This window comes from Accipiter gentilis, chromosome 26 (assembly GCF_929443795.1).
Source record: "Accipiter gentilis chromosome 26, bAccGen1.1, whole genome shotgun sequence".
Classification (NCBI taxonomy): Eukaryota; Metazoa; Chordata; class Aves; order Accipitriformes; family Accipitridae; genus Astur; species Astur gentilis.
Window position 1 is genome coordinate 20,916,116 of NC_064905.1, and position 27,861 is coordinate 20,943,976.

At 51.3% G+C, this 27,861-nt stretch overlaps 1 protein-coding gene across 4 annotated transcripts in view; it reads right to left on the reverse strand.

Moving 5' to 3' along the window:
- ACSL6 (acyl-CoA synthetase long chain family member 6) overlaps positions 1–27,478 on the reverse strand; it is a 60,498-nt gene extending 33,020 nt beyond the window's left edge. For 3 of the 4 annotated variants that reach the window (XM_049829422.1, XM_049829421.1, XM_049829420.1), the window contains exons 1-2: positions 27,363–27,478; positions 565–785 (exon numbers count right to left, since the gene is read on the reverse strand). In XM_049829422.1, coding sequence (XP_049685379.1) covers positions 565–785; positions 27,363–27,411 — 270 coding nt within the window. In that variant the 5' untranslated portion in view covers positions 27,412–27,478. Of the gene's footprint in view, positions 1–564; positions 786–16,114; positions 16,216–27,362 lie in introns of those variants that run through there. The other variant, XM_049829423.1, reaches the window with a different exon arrangement.
- Between the last annotated feature and the right edge of the window lie 383 nt (positions 27,479–27,861).

A 27,861-nucleotide genomic window follows, 5' to 3' on the forward strand; every position in this document is an offset into this window, starting at 1 on the left:
TTCTCATCACTCTTTCAGATATTAAGTTAAGTGGAAACAGTTTTCAGATCTATTTCTGCTTTTTAAAACAGAGCAGCTTCATTAAACTTTAAAACCTTTTGCAAGCATGAAAATTAATAACTCTTCAGCCTCTAAGCATGGATTCTGGTCTACTTTTTCTTATTATTATGATGTTTGCAGCAGCAAACTCAGTAATGGGCACGCACAAGAAGTGCCAGGTGATTTCATCTTAGCAGCTGTTGCCTTGCAGTGCTTTCTCCCATGCAATGGCAGCTCCTGTAATTTTCGGTCATGGATGGTTAAGCAAAGCTAAGGCCAAAACGTTCCTGCAAATCTAAGAGGATAAATTAACAGGCTGTATTCTAGTTTTCCGCTTTACAGAAAAAGGTGAATTAGGGAGGGAGGTGATCCCCGGCGTAGCGCACTACACGCCTGATTTCAGGATGAGGTTGAGAAGCCCTCGAAATGAACAAAAGTACCTCCCGGCATCCCCTGCGGTCATTTCCAGGCACCCAAACCTCAGGTGAAACCCACCCCCTCCTGCCGGGGTGCCCCATGCCTCACCTCAACTTCCTCCGACTGCATCCGCAGGTCGCAGGGCGGTTTCACGGCCCGGGGCCGGCTGGCAAACCAGTAGGCGACGACGGCCGCGAAGGCGCCGATGCCCACCAGCGCCGAGGCTGGCAAGTTGCGGAAAAACTGGCTGAGGTCGTCAAACTCGGGGAGCCGCAGGCTCCGTAGGATTTCCTGAGCCTGCATCTTCTCCACGAGCGAAACGGCAAACTCTGCAAGAGTTGGAAGGATGGGGTCAGGTCACGCCGCGGGACGGGCACGGGCAGCGCGGGTCTGGGCGGCTCGGCAAGGGGAGAACGTGTTTTCCCTCGTCAGCCATTGCACACGCGCTGCTCTGCTGCCCACCAACAACCGCCTTCACTTGAGAAGAACAGCATCTATGGAAGAGATACAAAAAAAGGAGGAAACATCCCTCGAAGGGCGAGCAGGAGCAGCCAGCTCGCTCCTAAAGGACGACTGAGCACAAACGTACATCGGGCGATGGAGCTGCCGTTATCTGTAGCAGACAGATGCTGCCACAAGCTCTGGGCTCCAGCTTACGACTGTACCCTCAGGGCTGCCAGGAGCTTGCTCTGCCTTCCCCCAGCAGGACGGGGGCTGCGTGGTGGCCACGGCCCCCCGCAGGGTCAGGCAGAACGATGCCAGCTCCGGCCACAAGCCCTCGGCTCACGGGGAGCGGGGCAAAGCCAGCGTGCCTCTGTGCGCAAAACGCCGCGCGGGCACGCTCCGAAAGACCGCTTTCTGCCTTTATGCCAGCTTCACGTTCTCAACTTCGAGTTCCTTACGATTTGCATCGGGATAAATTATAGGCGATTCGAGCCACGGAAAGTTTCGTTTCATCGCTTAGAAGTTTCCTGGAAGAAACGACAAGCGACTGCGGAATGGGGATAAGGGAGCGCGGGGGTATCAGGCTGAGCGCACGCCACCGCGGGGTCCCCACCCTGCAGCCCCACTGGACGCAACGCTTCTGGGTGCTCCGGGGGGAGACGGGTGGCTGCCGGGAGGGAGAAATGCCAGGGCATTCCCCAGCGGGCAGTCCCGCGGGGTGCAGTCCTGGCACGAGAAGAGAAGGGCTGGAGCCTCGGCTCCTCGGACACAGTGGGGCTGCTGGGGACCCCCCCACGCTGCTCTGAGAGCACCGAAACGAAAAGCAAAGAGAAAACCTTTTCTCCTTTTCTATAAAGACGGCTGCGCACAGAGTAGACAGGCGATGGGACAAGTTTTATGACCGAGGACGGTAACGCTCTGCCGTCCCCAGCTCATTCCCTTTATACCTGCCGGCATCACTTTGCTGCGGGTGCAGGGAAGGCAGCTCTCTGCCGTACGGTCTAGCTTGTGTTGGATTCACGGAGTGAGAGCTACTCGCTGGGAAAGCAGAGGGCAAGCAGCTGAGCGGGCACCTTTCCAAACACAGCCACTGCAGCCTGCCTTACTTTTCTCTTTTGCAGAAACAGCCACCAGAGAGAGGAGCCGGGCACCCTGCTCCTGGGGTACGAGGTGAGGCTGTCCTCAGGGTTTGGCCGTTGAGCACACAAGAAGCATTTTAAATAACTCGTATTTACAGTAACGGCCCAGTATCAACTCCCCGCCAGGGAGTCTGCAATAACGGGCAGCCCCGCAAGGGATGCTGCGGAGGAGGGAATCCAAACAGTTAAGGTTTCCTGTTAAACCCCACAGCTCTATTTATGCCTTTACCAGCAGTCAAGACCTTAAAGAAAAAAGCTTTTCCACCGCAGGAGCCCAGGCAACCCCTTTCCTCTCACCCTCTGGCCTTGCTCCAGCTTGTGGAGCTACTGAGTGATTAACGGGGGGGCATTGGTCCCATTGGGGGGGGGGGCAGGAATTCCCGCACAATGGCACCACTGACGTTAACACTAACCAGCTTTTTTCCTCCTGGGAACAGCGTCTGGGTTTCACCAAAGGTCAGGACTACCCCCTCGCAGCCTTTTCCCCTATTTGTGCCGAACGAGCTGTGGAGGCTGGCGCAGGCCAGCCTGCAAGCAGAGGGGCACCCCTCGCACAAGGCTCTGGAGGAGGTTTTTAAGTTTATACCAGCAAAAAAACCACAGCGAACAATTAACCTCACCCATTGTCAGGCCACAACGTGGCGGGGGGCGGCAGGGAACGGTGGCGGTGACACAGAGCCCGTGTTCGGGGCCATCTCCCTCCTGTGGGCTCTGGCCCAGTCATTCCTTGGGCCAGATGCTGCACCCTGGTGCCAGCCCAGCATCCCGCAGCCACCTCTGCTTCCCCAAGAGTTCCCGACTGTGCAAACCCTCTGGGACCAAAACCAGCCCCTCCAAGAACGGTTGCAATGATCACAGCAAATGAAACAGCATCCAGACGATGTTACTGGGCAATACCCACCTATGGGGTAATTTTCTCCTGAGCTTCGAGCATCTTTCCAGAAACCTCTACAACTGATAAAATACTGGCTACGTGGCTGCGATGATGTTAGGATGAGCCGAGATGGAGTGCTGATCTCTCCTCCCTTGAGGCTGTGAAAAGCAGCTTGCCAGACACGCTTTTACTAGCAAACTACAAAAAGTGGGAAAGCTCAGCAAGGGAGCTATTCATTTACTGATGAATTAGCTATTTGTGCAAAAGCATTTCAGCAAGTCCCACTTAAAACTGTCTGCTCCCAGAAACACAGCCTGTCCCACCAAAGGTAGTCGCCCAATTTGCCACGGCTGCTGGTTACACCGAAATCTTGAGAATGACTCCCTCGACATCAGCCTGTGAGCAGGGTTTTGTATCCACCTGTGCTGCCAAGCCCAAAGCGGAAAGCTGGGAAGGTGCTCGTGGGAAGAGCGAAGCAGCGGCAGCGCTGCCACGGGGGATGCTTGGCCGCAGCCACGTGCTTCTGCCCTGCTCGGCTGCGGGTAACGCCTGGGGAGCCCCGGGGCCAGGGCTTTCTGTACGTCTGTCTGGGTACAGGGCATCCACGGACACCTGGAGACGGTAACACTGGCAAAAGGATCGTGAGAGTCAGGGTTGCGATAAAACAAACAAGCGTTGGAAGCCAGACCCTACACAATATGCGAGTAAAACTATTTCTTTTATAATGCAGATAATGAAGAAAGTATGATTACACCTCTACTGACTTTGCATCCCTCTGACATGTGTCAGGTGTCATTTATGTCAGTACCTGGATTTTGAAAATTTGCTCTAGAGACATCAAAACCACGCTTTTAACCTGCCAAAAAGATACGATGCTTTAATACAGAATTAAGACTCACTTCTAATTGCTGGAAGGTATTTGGCTTGAGCAAAGTGATGGGCACGGTGCTCCTTGGGTTTGCATGGAGCACGTTCCCCTTAGCGGGGCGGTGGCAGGGACACTATGGACCATCAAGCACCACGAGCAGGGTGCTGTTGGCAGCATCTGCCGCTGCAGTGAGGTAAAACGTGTTGCAGCAGGCAAAGTTACACAAGACCTACGGGGAAACTATTTAAATTGCACCCACTCCATCTGCTCCCAGGGGAAAAATCAGAACATTCCTCTCAATCAACTGCTCATGGTACTTTTATTGTTTCTGACCACTTGTGCCACATTCTGCTGCCTTCTGCTAGATTCCTACTTGAGCCACTATTTCCCACCAACCTGAAGTTTTTGTCACGCAGCAGATCACATCCCTGGAACAAGTCCCCAAATCCTTCATTCATAACCACATCATAAATAAGTATGACTGGAAGATAGAAATTCACTTTTCCCTGCTGAAGGGAAGCTGATGGCCCAGGGACGTCAGCACATTTCCACGGTGAGCTTAGAGATTCCTGGGACCACAAAGACTGCAAGGATTTTTAGTTCCTTTATGATTAAATAAAAAAAAAGTAAGTACTTCTTGTTAGTGAGTCATTTTAAGTACACTGCAGGGCATCTCAGAGGATGCCACAGTAATGGAAATGTCAGCAATGGGAAATAATATCAGAAAATACACTTGAAAGCAGAAATGCACTTAGTTTTCTGCCCAAATGCAACAAGTGTGCTGAGATCCCTGGGAGAGTTGGGTAGAAGTGCTAGTGTGGTAAGGAGAAGGTTCACAAACTCATCTGCTTATGTTTTCCTACTTTCACTTAGCAATCTAAAGTCAATGAAGACTAAACATATACGTTGAGCACAAGATCCTGTTCTTAAAAGTGAACTTACCCAGTCAAGTGAAGTTCCCAGCACCTTTGGATCCTCTTATTCTACCCAAGACCTGTAACTTCAGTCACTGATCCCCATTTCCAATCATATTTGATTTTTTGCACTGCAAAGTTCATCCGGCTTGCCTTTTGCAACAGTTAATCTTGATTTTTGCATCCCAAAGTGATTCAGGATGAGCCCATACTTGATCTGCTCAGGGCAGAAAACCTGCCTTGGGAAGGTGGCCAGGAAAGGGGCCCAGGTGTGTTTGGGAGGAGCAGCGCGGTCCAGACGGGAGAAACACCCCGGCACCCTCTTACCCCAGGAGAAGCTGTTTCTCCCTCGCCTGCAGAAACAGGGCTCAGGGCTGCCTGGATCTCAGCCTGCTCCGACAAGTCGAGCTGAGCGGGTGAGCACCTCACGGTCACATGCTCTGTGAATATATTTCTCGTGTGACCAGGAAAATAAATAATTAAAAAAAAAAAAAAATGCCAGCACAGCAGGGCTGGCGTTCCCATCAGCAAGACAGTGTCACACCCCAGAGCAAACCGCGAGCAGCCGCTGCCATCACCTCAGTCTCAGGAGCAGCAGCAGGATTCTCCCCGCACCCTTTCTCCAGCGCTTTTGCCCCATTTCTGTTACCTGAGGCGAATCCACCGCCCTGCTGCCGTGCGTGCTCCCCGCGAGCAAGCGGCCGAGCAGAGCGCGGCACCCGTGCACATGGCACATGGAAACACCGACATTTCCATTTACTCCAAACGGGACTTCACATTACCGCTGGATTTCTAAAGTATTCCCATGGCAGAGAAAAGAGAAACAGCTATGCAAGGGGGAGCAGAAGGAAGCGGTTCCGAGAGAGGAAGAAGTGCTGGTGAGGTGTTAGGAGGGAACAGCCACGGGCGAGAGTCTGGGGCTGCCCGAGATGGCCGGTACGCCCGAAACCTCCCATGGCCAAAGTTTGGGGTGAACAGGGCTTCTGCGACCAGTTTTGGGTAGCCACGAGAGACACTGGGCTTTGACTCACTGACCAGCCTTTGTTAGCAGGCAACCACCACAGGGACAATGCTTATTTATTTATTTTTTTAGTTACAAATGGCACTATTGTGCCACTTGGTTTTGATCTTTTCCTGCTGGAAGCGATTCTGTAACTCCAGTATAGTCAATGGAGTTTTAGTGACATAAACCAGTGTGGGAACAGCCTCGAACTACTGGTGTATGCATAATGCAATTAAAATTTTACCCGTTCTGTGCATCCATGCAATCACATCCTTCCTACCATTACGTCAGCACCCGGGCGCCTGCTTGGGAAGGAGAACTCCTTTTGAGATGCCTTTTTCTTCCTGCCCACCCTGCATTCACAGCGGGGTAGGGAAGAGGCGGGTGATTCATTTTCTCTTGGAAACTGGGCAAAGCATCTAATTACTATCCCTATATTCAAGCGGAAAAAAAAAAGGCTATTTACACTTGACTTCGTAGCCCTAAACCAAAATCAAATAAGCAGCTTTTCAGTATGTCTGAGAGAATTAACTGTTTGCAGTGGGGAACTCCAAAATGCAGCCAGCAGACACCCGATGGCTCAGAGCCTGCAGACCCACAGCTTCTCTCCGTGCGAGCTGCAGCGAGAGGAATATCCCTGTCAGCCGGCGCTCGCCACAGATCCGTGTCCTTGGCTACGGCACCGGCTGCTCACTCATTTCACTGAGGAAACAGAATTTACAGGATCTAAAACATCTCAATCCAGAGAGGCAGATTTAGAGGGATTTCACTCAAGTGAAACAGTATGAGCTCTTTGAACTCTCAAAGCTGTGTTTTCTCACGTTCAGCTCTGCAGACCCCAGGCTCTGAGATTTGTAGCTGCTTTCCTGAAGCAGGGTCAGGGACAGAAGGTTTGCTCAAGGAAGCGCCCAGCAAAGTTGGACCATTCTCCCTTACCTTCCCCTGCCGAAGAAAACCACACCCGCAGTACTCCATACACAAGGTTCGGGTGACTTTGAGATAAGGGTTCAAATCATCTTGTGACTCTGTCACTACGTGAGTGGCTCCATTTACAGAGGGTAAGGGAGCAGCAGAATTCACAAGGACACATACAACTGGCAGGTATTAGTCGGACTGCATCACCGAACCCATTTGCTAATTTAAACGAAAGCTATTGCAACGATTAACATGTTTCTGAAAATGTGTGCGCAGAACCTGCTGTAACCATGCAGGCAGAAGGCATTTGGGGATTTTGTGTATTGCTTGCAGAGTACAAATTTTTTTCCCCCCCCCCCCCCCCCCCCCGCCCCCTTTTTCCAAGCTTCATGCAAACACACAGTGGGACAGCAATCCTGGGAGGAGCTGCTGTCATTAAATGCGGCTCAGGTACCTCTGACTTTCTCTAACTTGGCCAGGGCAGCAGCTCTTAGGAGACCACAGGCTATGAATTCCTAATCACTGCTGTAATTAAAACCAGAGACGATGCCAAGCCAGCCTCTGCCATGCACCTCCGCAATTTTTTCTTGTATGGGCACAGAAGATGAGGAGTTGGATGAACGTTCAGTTCCCAGCCTAAGGCCCGTCTGGGTTGTGGTTGGGCTTGGCCAAGGAGGGGGGACACTGGCCGTTCCGCAGCAGATCGGTCTCACACTTGCATAGGCAGAGATGCAAAAGATTTTTATGAGAACAAGTGATCTAATGAGATCTCTGACTACAAAAACTGAAGTCCAGCCTTTGTTGTGCTTCAGCCACAAATGCAATACCCAGTTTCTTCCGAACCTGCAGATTTTCTCTCATTTGTTTAATTAAAGAGGAGAAATTTGGGAAGCTCAGGGCACCTGGCCACCTTTCTATTTTCAGCTAGTTTGAGATTAGGTCAATTTTATTCTCCCCTTTAATAGTTTTACACTAGAGGGTTTATGGAAATGGTAACGCCACACTTTATAGCAGGCACAAAGCCAGCTCAACAGCGTTAATCACAGAGAGGAAATGCCATCAGATACTTACTGGTCATTATAGATAGCTACCGAAAACCCTACAGAAGAGTTGCACTGCCATGAGACAGGAAGCCAGACAACCTGCCAGCCTTACAGACTGCTTGAGAAAGAGCAAAGGGGGTGACAAACTTAAAGGGGAAAATAGGAGCACCAAAAGTATCTGAAACTATGAAAGAGTCAATGTGCAGAAACCCAGAAACAGCCCCGAAATGCAGCAGAAGACAAGCGATCCTTGGCTCACATACTTTTGCAGGACTCCTAACCACTTCTGTCCTACACGTGTAATTGTGGTATAAACATGTCACCGCAATAGTGACCCGAAATATATTATTTCGTTACTTGGCCCACACCCCTCGGCGAGCAGCTCGGGCACCGGCGACCCCACAGCCCTGACCCATCTCACGCTCACTTAGCTGCGTATACAGGGACCCTCTGTACTCTGCAAGGATTAATCAGCTGTAACTACTCAGGATTCAGCAATTATTGGGATTATCGGCCAAGCCGAGGCTAATACTATTTAAAACTTCCCTAAACTTTACCTGCTTTTCCTCCTATAAAGTGACATGTTTCACTATAGCCCTTTTCCCCATTTAATGTCTCTCACCTTCAGTCAGGTCACACTGAAGCGAACTGCCATGGCTTCCGTGCGATGTATCACTACTTTGATTTTGGGACAGTATATTTTCATCAAAACTGTGTCCATTAAAAAAAAAAATGCCCCCGACCCACCAAAGCCAGACCAAAACAAACTCTTGCAGGTGCTTAATTTCACCCACTGTGAGTGAAGTAATTGACCCCCAAGTGCAACAATATATAAGCCACAATTATTGTGTTTTACTTAGATGACGCAGTTCTTTGCAGGTTCAAGGCATAATTGTATATGTGATTTAAGAATCAAAGCAAAGGCATTATTGTCCTCATTGACTATGGTTCCACTGTAACTCAGGAAGTCATAACTGGGAAGAAAAGAAAAGAAAAAAAAAGAAAAAGGAACCAGTTTAGAGATAAAATTGCTTTTTGGGGGGGATTATTCTGCCAGGACTCGGACAGCATAAGGAGGTGTGAGAGGCAACGGATGCAGAACACGGATTTGCTGTTGGACATCTATTTGCACGGATAGCGAACAAGGGAGGGGAGGCACACAACACCTGCGAGGCTGTGGCATCTCTCCGGAGAGTGGACGCTGGAGAAGCACCCAATGAGCAACAAATGTAATAAAAACAGTTTCTAATTTTTATATTTCATTTTTACTAATGAAAAACATCCTTCTCCCTTTCCTTTGGGAATCAGGCCGGTCCAATCTGTTAAACTGGCCTTATGCCAACAAGACTATTAAAGAACAGGGTTTCAATGGTACATAAGCCTCTTTAGCTCGAATTGCTTTCGTGCCAGCGGAGCTGTCTGGGGGCTCAGCGCACCCCGGACTGGGTGTCTGGGGCATGGGAAGCAGATGTGATGCCATCAGGGACCATCCCTGTGCCACTGCCTTCCCACTCACCCCCCCAGTGCCGTCCCTCCCCAGTCAGCAAAGCGGAGTTATCTGCCACGGAAAAGGGCTTTCCATCCGGGTCAAGCCTCTTTGATCTGCTGGAGAGGAATAAGGCAAATAAACTTCATGGCGAGGAAGCCGGCAATGCTTTCGCATGACCTCTGGTTACTGAGCGGAGCAGGGAGAGGACAGGGATGAATGAAAGGGACCGGTTCAGCACATGGCTGGGGCTGTGGTATGAACTTGGCCGAGTGATGCAAGCTGGGTTTTTTTTGTTTTCTTTTTTTTTTTTTTCTGGAGAGGCAGGCAGTTTCAGTCTGGTGCAGAAAAATTGTCTCAGAGAAAAGGCTGCCAAAGGATTGGGTACTATTATATGTACATATATATAGACATGCAATTATCTGCAGATGTGGATGTATATGTTTCTCTGTGTGTGTGCACATATATATATAAAAAAAAAAATTAAATTTTCCCCCTGCTCTGCGTGACTGATAGTTACCACTTGTGCCACTAGCATTATCGCAGAGACATCTCACACTCCTGAAAAAACTCCTTCTCGCCGAGCATCTGGTGTGTGAACAGCACGGGCTCCTGCTCAGCACCGCGCTCCGCTGCGGCTCCCGGGGACGGAGGCGGTGGCAGAGCCCAGCGCTGGGCACAGGGTCCCCGCTGACCCACCAGCCTCCTCCTCCTCCTCGCCACCCCAACGCCAAAGGCAGGGAGCAGACAAAGGATGGGAATCTCCAAGCAACCCGGAGGAGCGGCGCTGGCCTCCCCTCCGCGCTGCCGAGAAATGGATTTGCAAGGAAACGCATTTGCAAGACACAAGATCTTTGCAAGCATCCACTAAAAAGGGGAAAATGCTAACAAGGAGCTCAATGTCCTGAAAGTCCAATTTTACAGAAAGAGCACAGTAATTGCACATAAATAGAGGTATTTAAAGTATCTAAAATATCTACAGCATACCAGTCCCCTTGCCAAGAGAAATTATTCAATAAATAATTCAGCGACTGTGCGGAGATCTTACTTTACACACTTCTAATGTTTCAGACAGCAAAATCCACTACCCAGCTGGCTGGAAACGCTCCGTGCCCGGGACCACGCCGACAGCTCATCCTCATCCCTCTGCATCAGGTCCACCTATTGAGCCGCTGCTGCCGGACCCCCACGGAAAGCTTCATCCTCCAGTTCCACACCTCCTCACCACGCTCAGGCCCAGCTCACAGGTGTGAACCAACCTAAAAATACCTTTCGCACCCTTGAGCGGATCAGCACAGCAGTACTCTGAAGCCACCGTGACTCCTGTACAGGAAAGCTGAGAGTGGGATCCTGGTCCAAATCTGTCCCTCGTCTGGATAACGAAGCATTAGGATGCCTGTGCAAGTATTTTAAGTTCCCTACCCGAAGGGAAAAACTCAACAGCTCGGAGCTCTGTTGCCTCTGAAGTCTATCAACTGCCTAAGGCACGGTGATGAAAAAGCTCCTCTAACTGCTGAAACGTCCTTAAAATGTTACCCAGCGCCAGCACGTGAACCAGAGTCACAAGGTTTCATTGACCAGGCTAAAAACCCCAGCCTGTGGTTGTAGAGGGTGAAGTTCAGATGGCAAAATCCAGCTGGGATATTTTTGCACCCGCTGTCCTCCTCAGCACATCCCCCTCGTGCCAGCGTGGCTGCTGCGAGCTTGCCCAAAGCACGCTCAGGCGATTCCTCCAAGCTAAGTCGTAACCCAGCCAGAAGAAAAAGCAAACCCCCCGAGCCGTGTGGTTTTCTGACTCTTTGGTCTTCTGCCTGCAGCTCTATGGGGACCGCTCACACAGCCAAAACCAGCTCAGGGGCTGCAAAGTTTCATCTGGGGAAACCGCAGCATACTTCCTTAGCTTGCAGGCAGCGTGGGCCATGGGAGCAACCCATGGAGGTGACTGAAGCCGGAGAAAATTTGCCCCTCGGCCTTATGGCAAAGTTTACAGGTGCCAGTGAATCCTGTGCATGTTTGCTGGGGCTCATATTTAAGCGCCGTGCCCTGCAGGCATCGTTAAAGCGGGGCTGGTTTCTGTCTCTGCGTTGCACCGCGGTGCTGCTCTCGCCAGGGCTGGGGTTCGGTTCTGGAAGCTGCTTGCAGAGCGTCTGCAAACCTTCCCGCTTCCCAGACGTACCCACAATCGTCTGTAAGTCTCCGTTCTTGTGAAGAAGGGGTTTTGTTGGGGTTTTCTTGGGGTTGGGTTTGGGGACACACACACAATGACACATTGATGGTTGATTGTCCCATATACTATACAGTTCTTGAATGCCGCGTGACAGGCAGCAAACAAACAGCTTAAATAATTGCATAAAAATAGTTATCTGGGGCAGAGTACAAAGAGAAGCGCTGAATGGAGAGGGAGAAGGCAGCTGCACCCGCGACAGCCAGGTTTGCAAAGCGGAAAGACGAAGGTGCTCTGCGAAGAACTTGATGGCTTATTGCCAGGCAAACCTTTGACATTTGCCTTCAAATATTGATTGAATTTAAACAAGCCTTAGCACTGTCTGTAGAGGCCGTGGTCCTGCTAAGAACCTCACTAGCGTGAAGTTTTTGCAGGAGGGTCAGTGCTGGCGAATGCAGAGGCGCAGGGACCACCAGCCGGCTGCGGCGGGGGAAGGAAGGGGTGTCCAACCACAGCACCCAACGGGCCGGGGAAGTTCAGCTACGGACCTTGCTAATTCCCCTTTCATTGTTCCGGTTTCTTTTTTTCCTTCCTTTCTTTGATGAAAGGCACACCTTTCGTTGCTCAGCGGAGGCTGCGATTTGCCATAGTGCCGCTTGCCTCAGCCTCGACCGCAGCTGCACTCCCAGCCCCAACCCAGAGGCTACCCAGAGCCCTTGGGGATCGCTTTCCGTACCCCTGCTAACTACACACTGCCTTTCAACGTGCCCAGGTGGGATGGAACCCCCCCCCCGCAGCTCGCTGCAGGGCTCATTTTCAGTCTCCCCACCTGAACACACCAGACCCAAGCCCTCTGTGGCCATCTCAGTCTGCAAAGCCCCCGGTAACCCAGGGCTGGGTGGAGGAAAAGAGATTTGGGGTGAAATTTTCTACTCTTGCACTCCCAGGCAGGGAATAAGCAGGTACACGAGCAAGCGTTGCCGTGGCTGTTTTGGGCTGGCTCTGCAGGTCGCCACCAGGCAAGGACAGGCACGCAGGCAGGTCCTTACGCTGCCGGTTCCCAGCCCGGCTCGGCTCCCCGTGACCGTTCACACCCTGCCCTTGGCCACGTCTGCGTGGTCAGTATGTGCGAGACCGGCTGCAGTGACACGGGGGGGGGGGAGGTTGAAGGGACACCAGAAGGCAGGAGCTGGCCCTGGTTGCTCTCCCACTGCGTGCACATACTGCAGCAGGTTTGATTTCTGCTTGCTGTTTGCATGGCGGCATGGGGTGACCCAAACTCATGCCGCTGCTGGATGGGGCCACGGGGGTCCCCCCCACCGGCCGCTGCCCCCTTCTGCCTTATGCCCACCCTGGGGTGCAAGGCTGTTGGCCAGAGCAGGCAACTGAGCCGGCACTAAACTAATTGTCCTGCAAAAGTAACAGGAAAAAATGGATAGCTTCCAACCAAATCCATGCCTGGGGGCATCATAAGCACCGGTGCCATGACGGAGCCAGAAGCGTGGATGCAGAGAGGGCAGCTGGAGACCCTGGCAGCAGCACGGATCAGGGTGGCTTTGTTTAATGCGAAATTGCAGCGTGTGGTCGCAGGGGCTGGTCGCAGGGGCCACCCTGCGCTTTACCTGGCCGCGGCCGGTGGGAGCAGGGCAGTTCCCTGACCCCCCACAAACCCACCTCCTCCCCTGCCAGGAGCAGACCACAGCTGAGCCCACGCAGGCTGTGATGCCCCACGACATCCCAGGATGTCGTGGCTGGATGGGGTAACAAATCCTGCCGGTGCAAGGAGCCCTCCTTCCTGCTCCTGCCCCTGGTGTCATTCCCACTCCCACTCTGCCTTTTCCATTCCCACCCTGCCTTTCCCACTCCCACCCTGCCTTTCCCAGGCGCCAGCACAAATATTTGTGCAGCAGCCCAGGGAATGGCGCAGGGGAACTGATCCAGCTGCAAACTTTTGGGGGTTTATTGCTGCTGTTTCTTTTGGCGGCAGTACCAGAATAAAGTAGTTTCCGAAAAACACTGAGCATTCTGCATGGCCATCGCTTTACATTCAGGCAAGCATGGCAGCCCTGGGAATGCATCATCCAAACTGACGCAGAAACCTAAACAAGCTTATAACAGAAGACCTCCCATAACGCTTAAGATGCAATGGAATGCCCAAAGCTAGTCCTGCAGAGGATAGGAAAGAACAGGAATATTTTGTACACCACCTCCCAGCCACGCGTTAGCCTGTGTTGTTTTGCTGACACCTCAGACCGGACTGAAACTCTTACTTGGTCAAATTTCAGTTTTGTGTTGCCATCTGTAATATCAATAGTTATGTAGAAAGTGTTTGCAGCAGGGCTAAGCAGGCTGAACTGCAGCTGGCATTGCCTCCGGCCGTGAAGATCCTGGAAATCAGGCGCCTTGCTGTCTGCAGGAGGCTGCCCATGCAGTATCACACCGCAGATTCTCATCTGCTGCTGCAAAAGACATAGACCGAGGCCAAGACCTGCTAGCTTGTACCATATAATAGCTAAGCACTGTCTTTGTTATAAGGAACAATTCTCTTTAAGCCAAGACTACAGCTTGAAGAGCTCCAAAACTTGCTGACCTGCCACCACGGTAAAAGCAGAGCCACACGAAGAACGAGGGGACCAAAAGGCCCTCTGCCTGCTGTGCGTCAAACACGCGCCCATGAAGACGGTGTTGTGACTGTCATGCTGGAATCCAAAACCAGAAAATGACACCAAAAATGGGAGCTTAAAAAAAACCTAACAGTCACGTCATGATCTAACTATAATAAATATAGTTGTATCCCTCACTTACAGTAAGCTGTCTATATTTAGGCCAGGTTAATTACCAATCAAACGCCCTGCAAGCTGTAGCACTTTTCTGAAGGACCCTGTCGGCACAGATGGGACGGAGCGAGGGGACCCCAAAGGTTTAAGCACACGTGGAGAGAGCAGAGTTTTATCCAGACCCTGCGCACATCCAACACGACTGCCTGAATCCAGCCCAGGCTTTATCCCAAAACAACCTAGCAGCCGAAAAAGGCTTTGAAAGTTGCTCGAGGCTTATTTGGCAACCTCGCAGTGCAATAAGGGGCAAGAAAATAAGGGTTACGAACGCGGCAGGTTATGTGCCAAAAGACCTGAAGGAAAGCAACTCCCTCCTCCCGCTGCAGGTTGACGGAAGGCAGCGGGACGGGCAGCGGGACGGGCAGCGGGACGGGCAGCGGGACGGGCAGTTCGGCTTCACCCGCTGCACGGAGCTGCCGGCTCCCGCCGTGCCCTCTGCCTGCCCGGGCTCCACGCCAGCGGCCTTTGGTCATCACCGACACACGGTGCCCGCAAACAGCCAGAGCTTCTCAAAATAATCGCCGCATATTTTCTGCGCGCGAGAACATCACCGTGCTTTTAAAGGAACATAACTCTGAGTTTGCCTCTCGCACGTGGAGCCAGTAGAAAGGCTGATTACTGCAGAAACAGTCACCGCGTTAGGGACCGCTCTCACCGTGCTGGAAAACAGCAAATAACCACGTTCGGTTTCTGCAGGTTTTTCGAAGAGGCCCCGCAGCTGTACCGGTGGCCATGCCCGACCTGCCACGCTGTACACCTCCAGGAACAAGCAGGGACTCTCCACCCTCCAGGACCCTCTCTGAAAGCCCTGAAAGCATCCTCTTCGCATCCCCAACCCGACCTGTCCCCAGCATGCCAAAGGATGGGACGCACCAGGGACTGGCACGCACTAATGCGACACGGCAAGCAAGAAACCGCGCTCGACGTCCCGAGCGCGTACTGCATGCCCACAGATAAGGTTTCCACGTTCTGTCCCTAACACCAGGGTACACCCCGCCAGCTTTTGCAGCCCACGCGCCAGCAGGCTCTTCCCACGTGGATGGAGCACGCACATAAGGAGGTGTGAATCCACAGCGTTTGATTAGAAACCGCGTCGTGCGGTACATTTAACGCTTGTCACCTACCACCGCCGTGTAGCTTTGGCAAAGGCGCGTGGCAGCCACCGGCGTTTGGAGATCCCACGGGCAGCAGCGTCCATCACAAAGAGCCCACCTTGGAGTCTGCACGGTTGAAACTCGATATACAGCAAACCTAGAAACTGGCAGGGCGTCAACCACAACGAAACGAGTTTGCCGCTCTCTGCGGAGCTCCCGCTATCGCAAACGAGCCCTGACGCGTGGGACCGGGACTTTGGGGGAATAAAGCCCAAATTGGCAGAGCCCTCCCGGGGCAGCCCCTGAAACCAACCTCCATCTCTGCATCTAAGTGACCTTGTCCCCGCTGCGTGGCCGGGCTGCGGCCAGAGCCGCTGTCCCCACTGAGCCCACAGGTACCTCGGGGGGGACCCAGAGCCCCGGAGCCCCCCAACCCACGTGGGACCGGCCTCCTGCAACGCTGTCAGCTCCAGCCAAAGCCGGGCTGGAGCTTCAAACCCCCAGTGCTGTTCGAAACATCTGAAAAAACAGGAAACTGCAAAAGCCACAAACCCTTTCTGGTTGCGCTGGTGTTTCGTCCCCGTCCTGCCAGCCGGCTCTCCCCATGTCGCGACACCCAAAACCGCAGCCGAGACCACCTTTTCCCGCAGCAGTGGCACCCGTGGGGTCCCTCTCTGGACAGAGGGAGCTCCCACTCCCCTTTTTTGGGGTGACTCGTTTGGGTTTTTTTGCTCAGCACCCCGGAGCCCCCCTGCGCTCACCCCGGGGCTGGGTGAAGCCCCCCCAGGGTCCTGCCCGGAGCCACCCCGTCTCCTCACCCAGATTTCAGGAATAATAATAAATAAAAGAAAAAAACCAAACCCCACCAGGGACTCACCAGGTGGAGGGGAAGCCGGTGTCCCCCCTCCCGGCGCAGTCAGCTCATGGCCGGGGCTGATTTTCCTGGACTTGTTGAAGAACTGCTGACTCCGGGACGTCCCACCCCCTTCCCATCTGCAAACTGCTGAAAGAAGTTAAGCTTGGCTAATATCAGCTTAAACCGTATTAGCACAGCAGCAGCAGAGCTCCAGTGTAACCCTTGAGGCACTGGAGACTCCAGTTGCCGGCGCTGGGAGCCTTATTGCGATTTCTCGCAGATGGGCAAGGCTCGCCCCTTCTGCTGCTGAATATTGCATGGGTTTGACACGTCTCTTTGTCGTACTGGAAGCTTTACGGCTCCTAACAGGCTCGAGGAAAGGCTTTTGGATGTAAAACTGCAAAGCCTTCCTGCAAATGCTCAGTTTAAAATGAAAGACGGCTTTTTTTTTTTTTTTTCCCTTTGGGGAAAAGTCAGCATAAAATGAAGTCTCTGACGGTGAGAAAGCCTGCATTGCCAGTCCTAGTCTGCTAAATGAGAGACTTCAGAGCTTGAGTAGAATAAATGTAAATCATCTGAATCAACAAAATAGCAAGAGAATAACTATTGCCAACAACATCCCTACGCTGTTACATATATTAAAAGCAAATTAAAAAAACCTGGCATTTGAGCCAAAACCAGGTTTTGCTGATTTACACTGATAATAACAAAACAAAAACTTTCCAATTAATTCGTGGTGGCAAAAATTATTAACATTTAAGATTTGAGAGGTCTGGCTAAGATGTTTACCCTAACTAAAAGAACATGCCTTTCAACTGAAAGCTAACAGTCTCTGATTGCTTCCAACTCCCCACTTCTGAGCAAAGATAACCCTGGGTGGGCCACTCCTCTGGGCCCCACCAGGACCCTCGCTCCGTATCGCCACCTTATTTACTATGCTACTCCTTCTTAGAATTGTGGCAGTCAAGCAAGTCACTTGAGGAGTCTATCCCTCCCAAGGAATCGATACCCGGCTTTGTTAACACTGAAATTACTGTTTTCCTCACCTCTTTCTTTTTTCCCTGAAACTGTATATAGGCTAGATCTCCACATGCACTTGGCAGAGAAGAGGGGAGCAGAGGGCGAGATGCTGTCTGAACACTTTTACTGTTATCATAGTTAAGAAAGTTTCTGACCCATCCTAAATTGTACTTGCGATACTGAGCACCTGGAGTGCGTAGTGGAGAATTCTCAAAGAACACTTAACACTCAGGAATGGAGAGAATCTTTAATGAGATTTCAGGCAAGCTTGTCAAACATCACTTGTTTGGCTCACATGTGGATATTCTGCAATCAGGCTTAATTCATAAAATTGCCAGGGTAGGGCAGGGAGTACTGGCCTAAATGGTCTGCAGGTGTAAATCAGCATCACAGTGCTGGCTTAATGGGACCCCAACGATATTCACCAGCTCAGATTCTTGCCCCTTTGTTCCTTATGAGCCACAGCTTGACAGAAGCTCTGTAGTCAGGAAAATACTTCAGGTGTGTGAGCAGCCCTGGGCTGGCTGGACCCTCGGGTGCCTGTAGCCCATGGATACAACACAGTTGTGTTCATGATGGAGTGCTCCAGAGGGGATGTGGGAATACTGACTTTAAATAAATATTGGATTAAAACCAAGTTACTGTGCTGCATTTATTTAGAAGAGGTCTTCTTTCAAGCACTTGTTGTTAAGGGATGCTCTTGCCTAGCTCCGTGGAGCTCACAGTGGGCAATATACCCTCAGCAAAGGCGGAGGGCTCCAGTAAAGCACGTGTTTCGGGACAAGCTTCAGACCCTTCTACCTCCCTGGTAAATTCCCTGAGCAGTTATTCCCATCGTCTTGTCTTGCTTTCGTTGCACATACATAGAGCATAAGGACTCGCTTGCTGGAACAACCATAGGAGAAATACGAGAGAGAACAAAGGGAGGAAACTGGATTTAGGCTTCCTACCTTACGGGAAGATAGATGTAAGCACACTCTAAGTAAGGCACAGAATAAAAGCTTCCCCAATCCCCCGGCATTTTCTGCCAGGTGCTTTGCAGAGCAGGGTAATGGGGAGAGCTTTTTACGGCAAGACAACCTCCTTTTTTGGACATGCAGCTGAGGAAAAGCAAGCAGTTCACCATAAACAGGGTTTTGCAATAAGAGCCTCTGGCACTGGAACTCAGCGGGCAGTTCAAGTATGTGTGAGAGCCTCCTGCAGCTGTAGTAGCTGTGCTCTGCAGAATGTGAAGCTGAGGGCCGGCGGGGCCGAGCCCGGAGGTGCTGAGCACCCGGGACCCGGCCAAGGCAAGAGGAGCTACAAAGCCCTTTGTGCCTCAAACCAGGACTCGGGTGACTTTGGTTTCTGTAGAAAGCTGTCCAAAACTGACCCTCACCTTAGTGTGTTAAGTAGCAGGGTTGTTCATACTCTACAAGTACAAAGGAAAGAAGACTTCACCTTTTGTGCTGATTACTGCTCAGTCTAAAGCCCAGTGAGATCCAGCTACCAGTAAAATCAATGGAAAGACTTCAAAGGACTTTTATGGGATTTGGCTGAGACCCCACCTGTCCAGGAAAAAAAAAAAAAAAAAAAAGTTGTATCAGTAAGTCACAGTGCTTTTAACGCTTACAGTTAAAATTCATGAGAAACACAGATTAAGGCTGAATTTTAAACAGAGTGATGCTTATTGCCAGGAGGATGCAGAGCCATCAGAGCAGCTAACCAAAGCTGTACCACCACAAAATCACGCCGGTCTCAGAGCTGGCCTGTGAGCTCCTGGGCTTTCATCGCTCCGCAGCCCAGAGTCCCACACGGTGCTTCCAAATTCTGAGGATAACTCAATAAAAACTGCTGCTTCATCTTTCAGGACGGTCCCATAACCCAGGGCAATAGCTTCAGTTACTGAACAGAAATCTGCCAACAGTAGCTCTACATTCCTTAAGGCCTATCCATGGAAAATCCTACCATGACTAGAAATAAAAAACAGCCACTAATTAAAATAATGAAAGTCATGTAACAGATGGGGGAACTTTACTCCCTCATGTTTCTTTTTAGCAGTCTCTTTTTTCTTTCTATGTTTTCTGGTCAGATATTATGCCTGTATTGACTATACAGCATATATTTTTGACCACTTACGAAGCGCAGCAGGAAGAAAGCATACTGTATGAATAGAGGATTAACTCAATAATTAGGAACACTAATATGAGGCTACCAGGCAAGTGTTTCTGCCTGCTCTCCCTCTAGCCCTCAATTTCCTTACACCGCAGGGATGCCAATGGATGGCAGAGGAACAAAAATAAACCCATGATGATGATTTTATTGCTTATGCATCTCTTCCCAGCTGTCATCCTCAAAACAGTTTACAGGCACCCAGAAGCACAGGCTCCATTTTGCAGCTGAGCACGGTGGGTGCAGCGCGCAGTGAGGTGCAGGGGCCGAATCCTGCCCCGGTCCAAGGGGCTCCTTTCTGCCTCCTGGCACCCACCAGCCACAGACGCCAACCCCAGCTCCAGTACCGCCGGCAGCGAGGGCCTAGCGCTGCACCAGAAAATAGGGGAAAATGGGGGCTTGGCATCATCTCACGGAAGGTTTTTTGAGAACTCTGTGGTTGGGCTGTGATTTGAGATGTCCTTAAACAGTCCGTTAAATACTTCGCTGAAACTTTCTTTCTTCTAACAGTAATAACAAGTGATTACATTGTTTGAATGTTTTTAAACACTTGGGTTATGTTTCAGGATCTTTGCTGTTGCTTTAGGGTTTGGGGTTTGCTTGGGTTGGTTTTTGTTGTTGTTGTTAACTAAAGCAGCAATTAGGTTATTTGTATTTTTGTTTCTAGTCAGTTCCACTTTCTGATTTTCCCACCCTGCAGCATGCAGTATGTTTCTGGGCCTGACACTGCTGTAACTTGCTTTTGCTCTCCCATTTTCACAGATATTTTCAAGTCCCCATGAAGACCTTTCTGCCCGTGCTAGGTTTTGCAAATTCTCCCCAAGTCTGTGCCTGCACGTAAGCGAATTTTCAGTTCAGAGGTACATGGCACCTTTCTGCTGCCTCCTTGCTAGCAGGCTTTTTCCCATCTCCAGCCCCCTTCCCCGCTGCAAAAGCAGCCTTTAAATCCCCCTTTCTGGGTATTTATTTTAAGACGTGCGTCTCTCAGACACTGGAGCAAGGTTTCAAAGAGTTAAGGTGGGGGGGAGGCCCTCAGACAGCTCATTCTTCAGTCTCAGTGACCCAGAGCTTTTGCCTTTTCAAATGTATTTAACCAAATAAAGTGAATAGAGGATATGCAAATGTCTTTTTCCGAAAGGAAACACAGCCCGGGATTGTTGTTGGCAGGTCAGAGCATCACACCACCCTCAGCAGCCTCTCAGCTGCGGGGATTTGCCTGGCCAGGCAAAGGCTGACCTCAGCCAGCACAAAAAAACCCCAAACCACCACCAAAAAAAACCCTTTCCAGGCAGAATAAAACCAGGTGAGCCAGGAGGGGGATGGACCCGCAGCAACTGCAGCCCCGTGGGAATCAATCTCGTCTCAAAGGTTCAGCGGTATCGCTCAGGTATCCTTTCGCAAGTGGGCTGCTCGAAGGAGTTATTGGAACATTTTGTGGAAGAACAAAAAAAATCTGATTTAGGTCATCTGGACTTATGGAGAATGGGTCTACCTAAAACTGAACTGTGTTGGACATATGAAGTAAAGTACATTTAATATTTCATGCGGGATTAAATATATTTGTCTTTTTTCTCTGCCATTAGAAACAATCTTGAAACAAGCTCTAAATAATGTTCTTTCTGAAATACTATTCCCTGCAGAAACCACATTTAAATCTGCATCATTCACATCTTTTGCAATTTCAGTACAAGTTTGGCTTAAATCACTTCCAATTCATTTAAATCAACAGCAGAATGATTGACTCTTTTTCTAGATACTCTTTCAAAGAAAAAAAAAAAGTTAAATCAGCTTAGCAATTTCAGTTCTGTTTCCTGTGCTGACCAGCTCATACTTGCCCTTGGAGAGAAAAAAAATAAATTAATCCCAGTTTAGCAAACACCCCGGCTGTGGCTCTCAGCTGGTGCCATCTAGCAGTGACTGGGACACCCCGGTGATCACCGCAATGTCTGTATTCCTCATTGAGCTGATTTTAGGGATTTGGTAGCCCTGGGAAAGGAGTTGCTTGCTGTTCTGGAGGTGGAGGGGAGTGTGGCTGTGCAGACACCCTTGCACGTCTTTCCCCGATGAGGCTGTTCCTGAGCCTCCGTCTCTCCATCACCCGCACAGGTGGGTCAGCGCAGCCTGGGGGCTGCTCTAGCTTGCGCACGGGGGCAACGCAGCCTCCATTTCCCAATGGCTGGTGGGAGAAGGAAAGGTCATCTTAGACCCTTTGTCTTCTTGGCTGTGACAAATGCAGTAGCTTGGCTTGCTTAGCCCAGGAAAGGAAGGCTGTGCCGCTTTCCATCCGACGACAGATCAAGCGGCGGCCCAAAGGGAGCCGTGGTGCCCTCTGCACCCAGCCACGTTACTGCCTGTGCTCTCCACAGCAGGAGAAACCCATCCTTTCCCAAGGGAAAAGCTGCCAGGCTGGAGAGGGGCCCCAGCCCCGGGAAGAGGCAGGACGGGGGCAGAAAGCTGCCACGTGGGCAACGTTCTCAGAGAGGAGGCTGGGCTGTGGGTCGGGAAGGAAACATCACAAGAAAACAAATGGCTTGGCTGAGACATCACGCTGGCATCCGAACAAGCAGGATCTATGTTAGTCATAAGCAAATCTAAGCTGAAAGTTGGAAGAATTCAGAGCAAAAGTTTCTAGAACAACTTTCCAACCTGAAAGCGTGTTCACAAGCAGGGAGGGTCCCACTTCTGTGGAAGGGCCAGCCGAGGCGGCACCCCACACCAGGTCCCTGCCACCCCGGCACTTGAGCTTCCAGACCCAAAGATGCAGAAACGAAGGCTTTGCGGTGACTGCGATCAGGCTGATAGCCTTGAAGCGGCCGTCCTTCATCTGTGGTTAAAGCACAGCCCCAGGTGTCCTGATGGAGCACCAGGGTGTCCGTTCCCAGGTTTGGGACTGGTGCTCCCCTCCTTCCTACCATCGCCAAAACCCTCAGGAGCGAGAGTGGTGAAGGCTGTCTTGGAGTTTGGCCACTACACAACGGGCTTACATGGGTAACCACCTCAGCCGCAGGCTATAGTGGAAAAAAGACCCTTCTCCGTGGTTTTTATTTTTCCGAATCACCCGGTATCTGACTGCTGGTGCAGCATTCCTGTTGGACAGGAACCGCTGCTCCCGAGGCCAAGTGACATGGTTGACCTCAGCGAGCAAAGCCAATTAACAAACTCCAGGTATCTCTGGAGCCCCTTGGCCTCGCTGAGGCCAACCCATCTGACACTGATTTTGCAGTAATGAAGTGGAAACTGTTCACTCTAGTTTATATGTGGTGTTTCTGAGATTGTACCTACACCACCACAGCAGCCACATGGTTGAGCAAATGGAAATGTGAGCTGCAGTCTTGCAACACCATAGCACACAGGTCTAAATGTAAAGAGTTTTCCTCCCTTAATTGGGGGTTTCCTAATGAGATGGTGATTTCCACTGAATGATACCTTTTTTTTTTTTGACAAGCGACAATTTCTTCCTGTGGTGCAAAAGATGATGACAGGGACAAGGCAGTTGGCTTTATCTTCTTTCCGCATTTTTGAGAGTGGTATACCACACAGCACGGAAGACAGAAAAGCACCTTGTGTGGCTAACTAGGGAGCTTCTGGGACAGCAAGTGCAATATTTGGGTTTTGTGGGAGAATTACTGCAGGGTTTTGCCAAAGCCTGCCATGAACTCAGCCCGCACCGAGCAGGGGCTGCATTTTTAGCCATACTTTTCCAAACCATCTGCTACACGTTGTAGCTACATCACTGCTCGTAAAAGCCCAAGCAGTGAGGAAAGAGTGGGCGAAGCATGGCTGCAGCAGGGAGTGTGGGGACGAGCTCTGGGTCCTGGGGATGGCCCGGGGGCTGAACTACCCCTGTGGCTTTGAAAGCCTTTCCTGACTAAAAATCCCCACTCATCTCAGTGTCTTACCCTTTCTCACCACCAGCCACCAAGTTTTCCATAGCACAGTCTCCAGCAGAATGATAAAATATGTATAATTTTATCTATATACAGAGCATAAGGAAGATGCAAAATCAGGTAACGCCTCCCCCTCGGCCTCGCCTGCCTCCCCACCAGCCACAGGTCACCTTGAAGGCTCCGTGACAATGTTTACGGTGGAAGGAGGATTTGACACAGTAAATGACTTGTCATCAATAAGCGCTGATAGCACGCTATGGCAATCAATCCGAGCCCAGCGAAACATTTACTCATACCACGCTGTACGGTATCAATGCTAAGTTCCTCGGAGTCTCCGAAAAAGGATTTGCAAAGACTCTGAATCAGCATGTCTGGGAAGAAAAGCCCCAGGAGAGGCAGGCATGGCTCACAGCAAACTACAGGAAAGTGCAGAACGGAGCGCGAGGGCTCCTGCTGGGGTTTCATGGATTTTACAGATATATTTCAGACATATTTATCCATATTTTAAAGCCACGTGCTCTCTGGTATACCTTACTTCACTGTGTTTGACTGGTTTCCAGGGTAGGAGGGTGTCCGGGTTCACTAGTGCTGTAAGCCCTCCTGTTCAGAGGGAGAGGAGGAGCGAGGCCGAAGCAGTTTGGACACCGGTATCTTGTCCGGAGGGGCCAAGGCCGGAGAGCTGCAGGAGCGGAGCCCTGCGGGTGGCTCTTCTCCGAGCTGCCCGTGCTCCTGGCACCCGCAGCCCTGCAGCAGGGACAGAGGGACCCCGGTGCCAAGGACCTGCGGGGCTTTGGCTTCGCCCCGTAGCACAAGAGACATAAATAGCAGTGATGGAAGAAACTCATTACTTGTATTGATCCATCACCAAAGAACACATGCAGAGCACTTAAAAATAAAAAATTGTATTAATAGATGCTCCTCTTTCCTGTTTGTTTCTGATCAGAAAGAGGGTGATTAAGTCGATAATTTTGTTTGGGTCTGCATGAAGAAATAATCTAGCAAAGCCAAGAAAAAAGCCACGGGAAAAGAGCTGCCCTGCATGCCCGCACATCTATCGAGAGGTAAATGCCTCTGTAGTGTTACCTACCATCGCTTCTTCAGTCTCGCCCAGACTTGCCTCTAGTTAGCTACAAGTTATTCAGGTGCCGGTTGCAACCGTGCAGTGATGGAGGAAGACGCTGGCATTTCTCTCCAAGAGCTCTCATAAATGTAATAACGAGGAAAGGTTTAAACCCTGTGGTGCTCTGCAGTGTTTGGTGACGTCAAAACAACGGCAATTATATTCTTACTGATGTAATGTTGTATTTCTTTGTTCCTGGCCTTCTCCCAAGTCAGCTTTCCTATTTCTGTGGGTATTCAGTTAATTCAGTTTACCATCTGTCTTCAAAGATTTTCTCCTTTTTTCATCACTTGAATATATTTGTAATATCCATAGTAGCGTGGAGACAAGAATCAAATAAATGTCTAGATTAGTCCAGAGCAGCAGAGAAAAATTGCTATGTGCTGTCTTTCCCTGCAAGCAGGCAGGGAAATCCAAACACATTTACTCTTTCCTTTTGATGGTATCTAGCAACTGTTCAAATGGAGCAGTAATAGAGGGATGGAGAATAAAAGCAACTAAATATACCTCATCAAATAACGCAGGCTTTGCCTCTTGTGCAGCAGCCAGCACTCCACGGGCTGGTCTGAGCAGCCTTGGGCGTCTGCTCTGTTTCATACACAAAGCACAGCAGGAAATATTTCTTATCCAGAGACCTGAATTTCAGGGCATCATCAAGGACTCCCGTGTCACAGCGCGAGAGCCGGGTTCAGAAGAGGGACTGTAGAAGTCTCTTGCAACACCAGATGAACCTCCCGCTTCCTCTGCAAACATGCACTGAAATATTTGGAGATGTGCTGGTGCCAGGGAGGAGAAGGGACACCGTGACGGCAGAATTCCCTTCTTGTGCCTCCACACACCGGTCCCTGCCGGGGCCTCCAGGCAGCTGCCAGGAGTCAGGAGAGCAAACCCTCCTCTTCCTCGCTGTAAGACAGGACTCACGGGGCTGCAGTCACATGAAATGAGGGGGAAAGAGAAGAGCAGAGGAGTCTCCGGGACTTCCTACTTTTTCTGAAGGGGGAGAGGAGCAAGGGGTAAACTCTAACCTTGTACTGCTTCAACCAAACCAGCCCAACGTGCAAATCCCCAGGGGGATTTGTTGTTGGGCTTGTTTGTTTTATTTTACTATATCACTCTGTGCATCCATCAGACCATGGCACGTTAGGAAATAATTAGCTCTGTCTCTCTCCGATTTCTACCACTGCTTCATTGAGGTGAACGTTATAGACCTGTTCTCAACTAGTCAAAACCTTTGTAACGATGCCAGAAATTAATTCAAAGCAAACAAGAGCACCGCGCTGGGCTGTGATGGCCAAGGAGCCCCTTGTTCAGTAAAGCAGCACCGCCACCGTGACTCCTTTGCAGCACGGAGCGGGGTCTGAGGGGATGGGGCCACCAGAAAACCGAGACCGTGCGTGAGAGCAGCAACCGCGGGCACACGGCTGAGCAAGTGCCACGCTGCCAGGTCAGGCAGGGCCCTCGCCTCTCCAGCGGGATCCACGTCCCACAGGTGACCTGTGTCGATATCCACCTCGGCCGCTCCCGAAAGTGCCGCTGCAAAAGGCAATAACAATACATCTCTCTTCCCAGGGCGCCTATTCTGTAGATCAAAACGTTGGGCTAAAGTCACGGTCCACGCTAAAAGAAGATGAGCATGGCGTTAAGGGAGGCCACGAGTCAGAGCCGCGCCTGAACGGACACACACTTCGGGATAGCTGGATGCGCGAGGGAGATGTGTTTGGACGCAGCAGAGTAAACACCGAGGCGGGAGGCACAGGGATCAATACCGCAGGGTGGACGTGGAGGCCTCGGAGCGGGTGCTCGCACAGGAGACCCCTTCCCAGCGGGCGCAGTTCTCCTCCCGTTGTCATAAACAAGCTTGGTACATCCAGTAACAGAGCCGAGAGCAGCCCCTGGGGCCTTGGGGCCCAAAATACTGAAACAAACACTTGCCTGCAGCCTCTGAGCCAAGTCCTGCTTTCTGATTCACCCACGTAATTCCCTCCGGGCCACATTTGCACTGCCTGAGTTTTGCTACAGTTCAAAAGCAGCTGATTCAAGCTGCTGATATAAGCAGCTGTAAGCCCACTGACTTTAATGGGAGCCACCAGGATATTTTCAGAGACAAAATTCAGGCCAGGGATACTAGGTTCCCATTTTTTTCAGTGCGAAACATCCCTTTTCATAATCAAAAATAGCAAGCAGATATACATAACAGCAAGTAGATAAACATAAATAATTACAGTGTTTTCCATTCTTGGCAATCCACCCTCCCCCCAAATATTTACCTAATGGTGCAAAGATGCTGTCTTTTAAAATCATTTGCCCTTTGTACTTCTTCCCCTTGCAAGTCTGCCTGTCTAGAGGAAAGCTGTTTGACAGATAGAGGGGGAAACAGCCCAGGCATTGAACGTTACCTTTCCTTAGGAAAGACACTTCACGCCGGTCCAAAGGACTTGATTTTGACTCGGTGCAGCAGATCAAGTCGAGCCGAGCCTTTAAATACCTTACAGAGAACCTCCCGTTTCAGACTTAGAATAATTTTCTAATCCGGACACACTTTGGGTCGTTACCTCCTGCCCACGGAACAATGGGATTCACCGTCACCCCCTGCCCGACAGCCGTAACGCACAAGCACGCACACCCGCGCGTCCGAGCGCGCTGCCCTATTTCACATCCCCCCTACAAATAAAGCGCCTTCACGAATTTGCCGAAGATGGCCCAACCGGCAGGATGATTTGGGAGGAATTATGTAATGCATTTTCAGCTGAGCTGGCCGTACCGCCTTGCGATACCATCTCATTGTGCCGGCGGCCGACTCGCACGCATGCAGCACCGGATCCCCTTGCCATCTTTGCTACCCAGTGCGCGCTCCCGCCTGCCTTCTCCCTTCCAAACCTTTGAAAATACCCTTGACTCCGGCACAGGGGAGAGGGTCGAGGAGCTGGGAGGGGTGTGGGGGGAAAAAGCCTGGAAAGCGGAGCTGGTGTCAGAGAGCTCCGGGCCGGTATTTCCCCGCACGCTGCGGGGAAGGGAACTGGGAATCAGCGAGAGGAGCCCGGGAGGGGGGAAGGAAAGGGGTTGGGGTATTTTTTTTGGGGGAAGCACTCACCCAGCAGCAGCCAGCCGGAGCCCGCGGAGCCCAGGAGCGGGGCGAGCATCCCTGCGGCGCGGCCCGCCGGGTGCAGCCGCGCACTGCGGCGCGTTCACCGCGCACCCGGGCGCGCTCCCTGCGCGCTCCCTGCGCACCCGGGCGCGCTCCCCGCGCACCCGAGCGGCCCGGCCCGCCGGGTCCCGCACGCTCCCGCAGCATAGGGCGGTATTTTTAGCAAGCCTCCTCCTCTCGCCATCCTTCGTAATAGGGGCGGTGGATGCCGGCTGGGGTGCGGGAGCATCCCTCTCCCTCGGGAGGGTCAGGAGCATCAGCGGCTGGGGAGGGCGGGGGGGGGGGGGGGGAAGGAGAGAAACTTTACTCCGAGGTGGTTGTTATTTTTCGCCTTTGGCCGATGAAATCGCTGCTGGACCTCGACCTGCACGGGAGCGGTCCTGAAAACGCCGAGCAGCAGATGCTGAAACACCCAACGGCTTCGTCAGCAGATCGGCATTGCTTC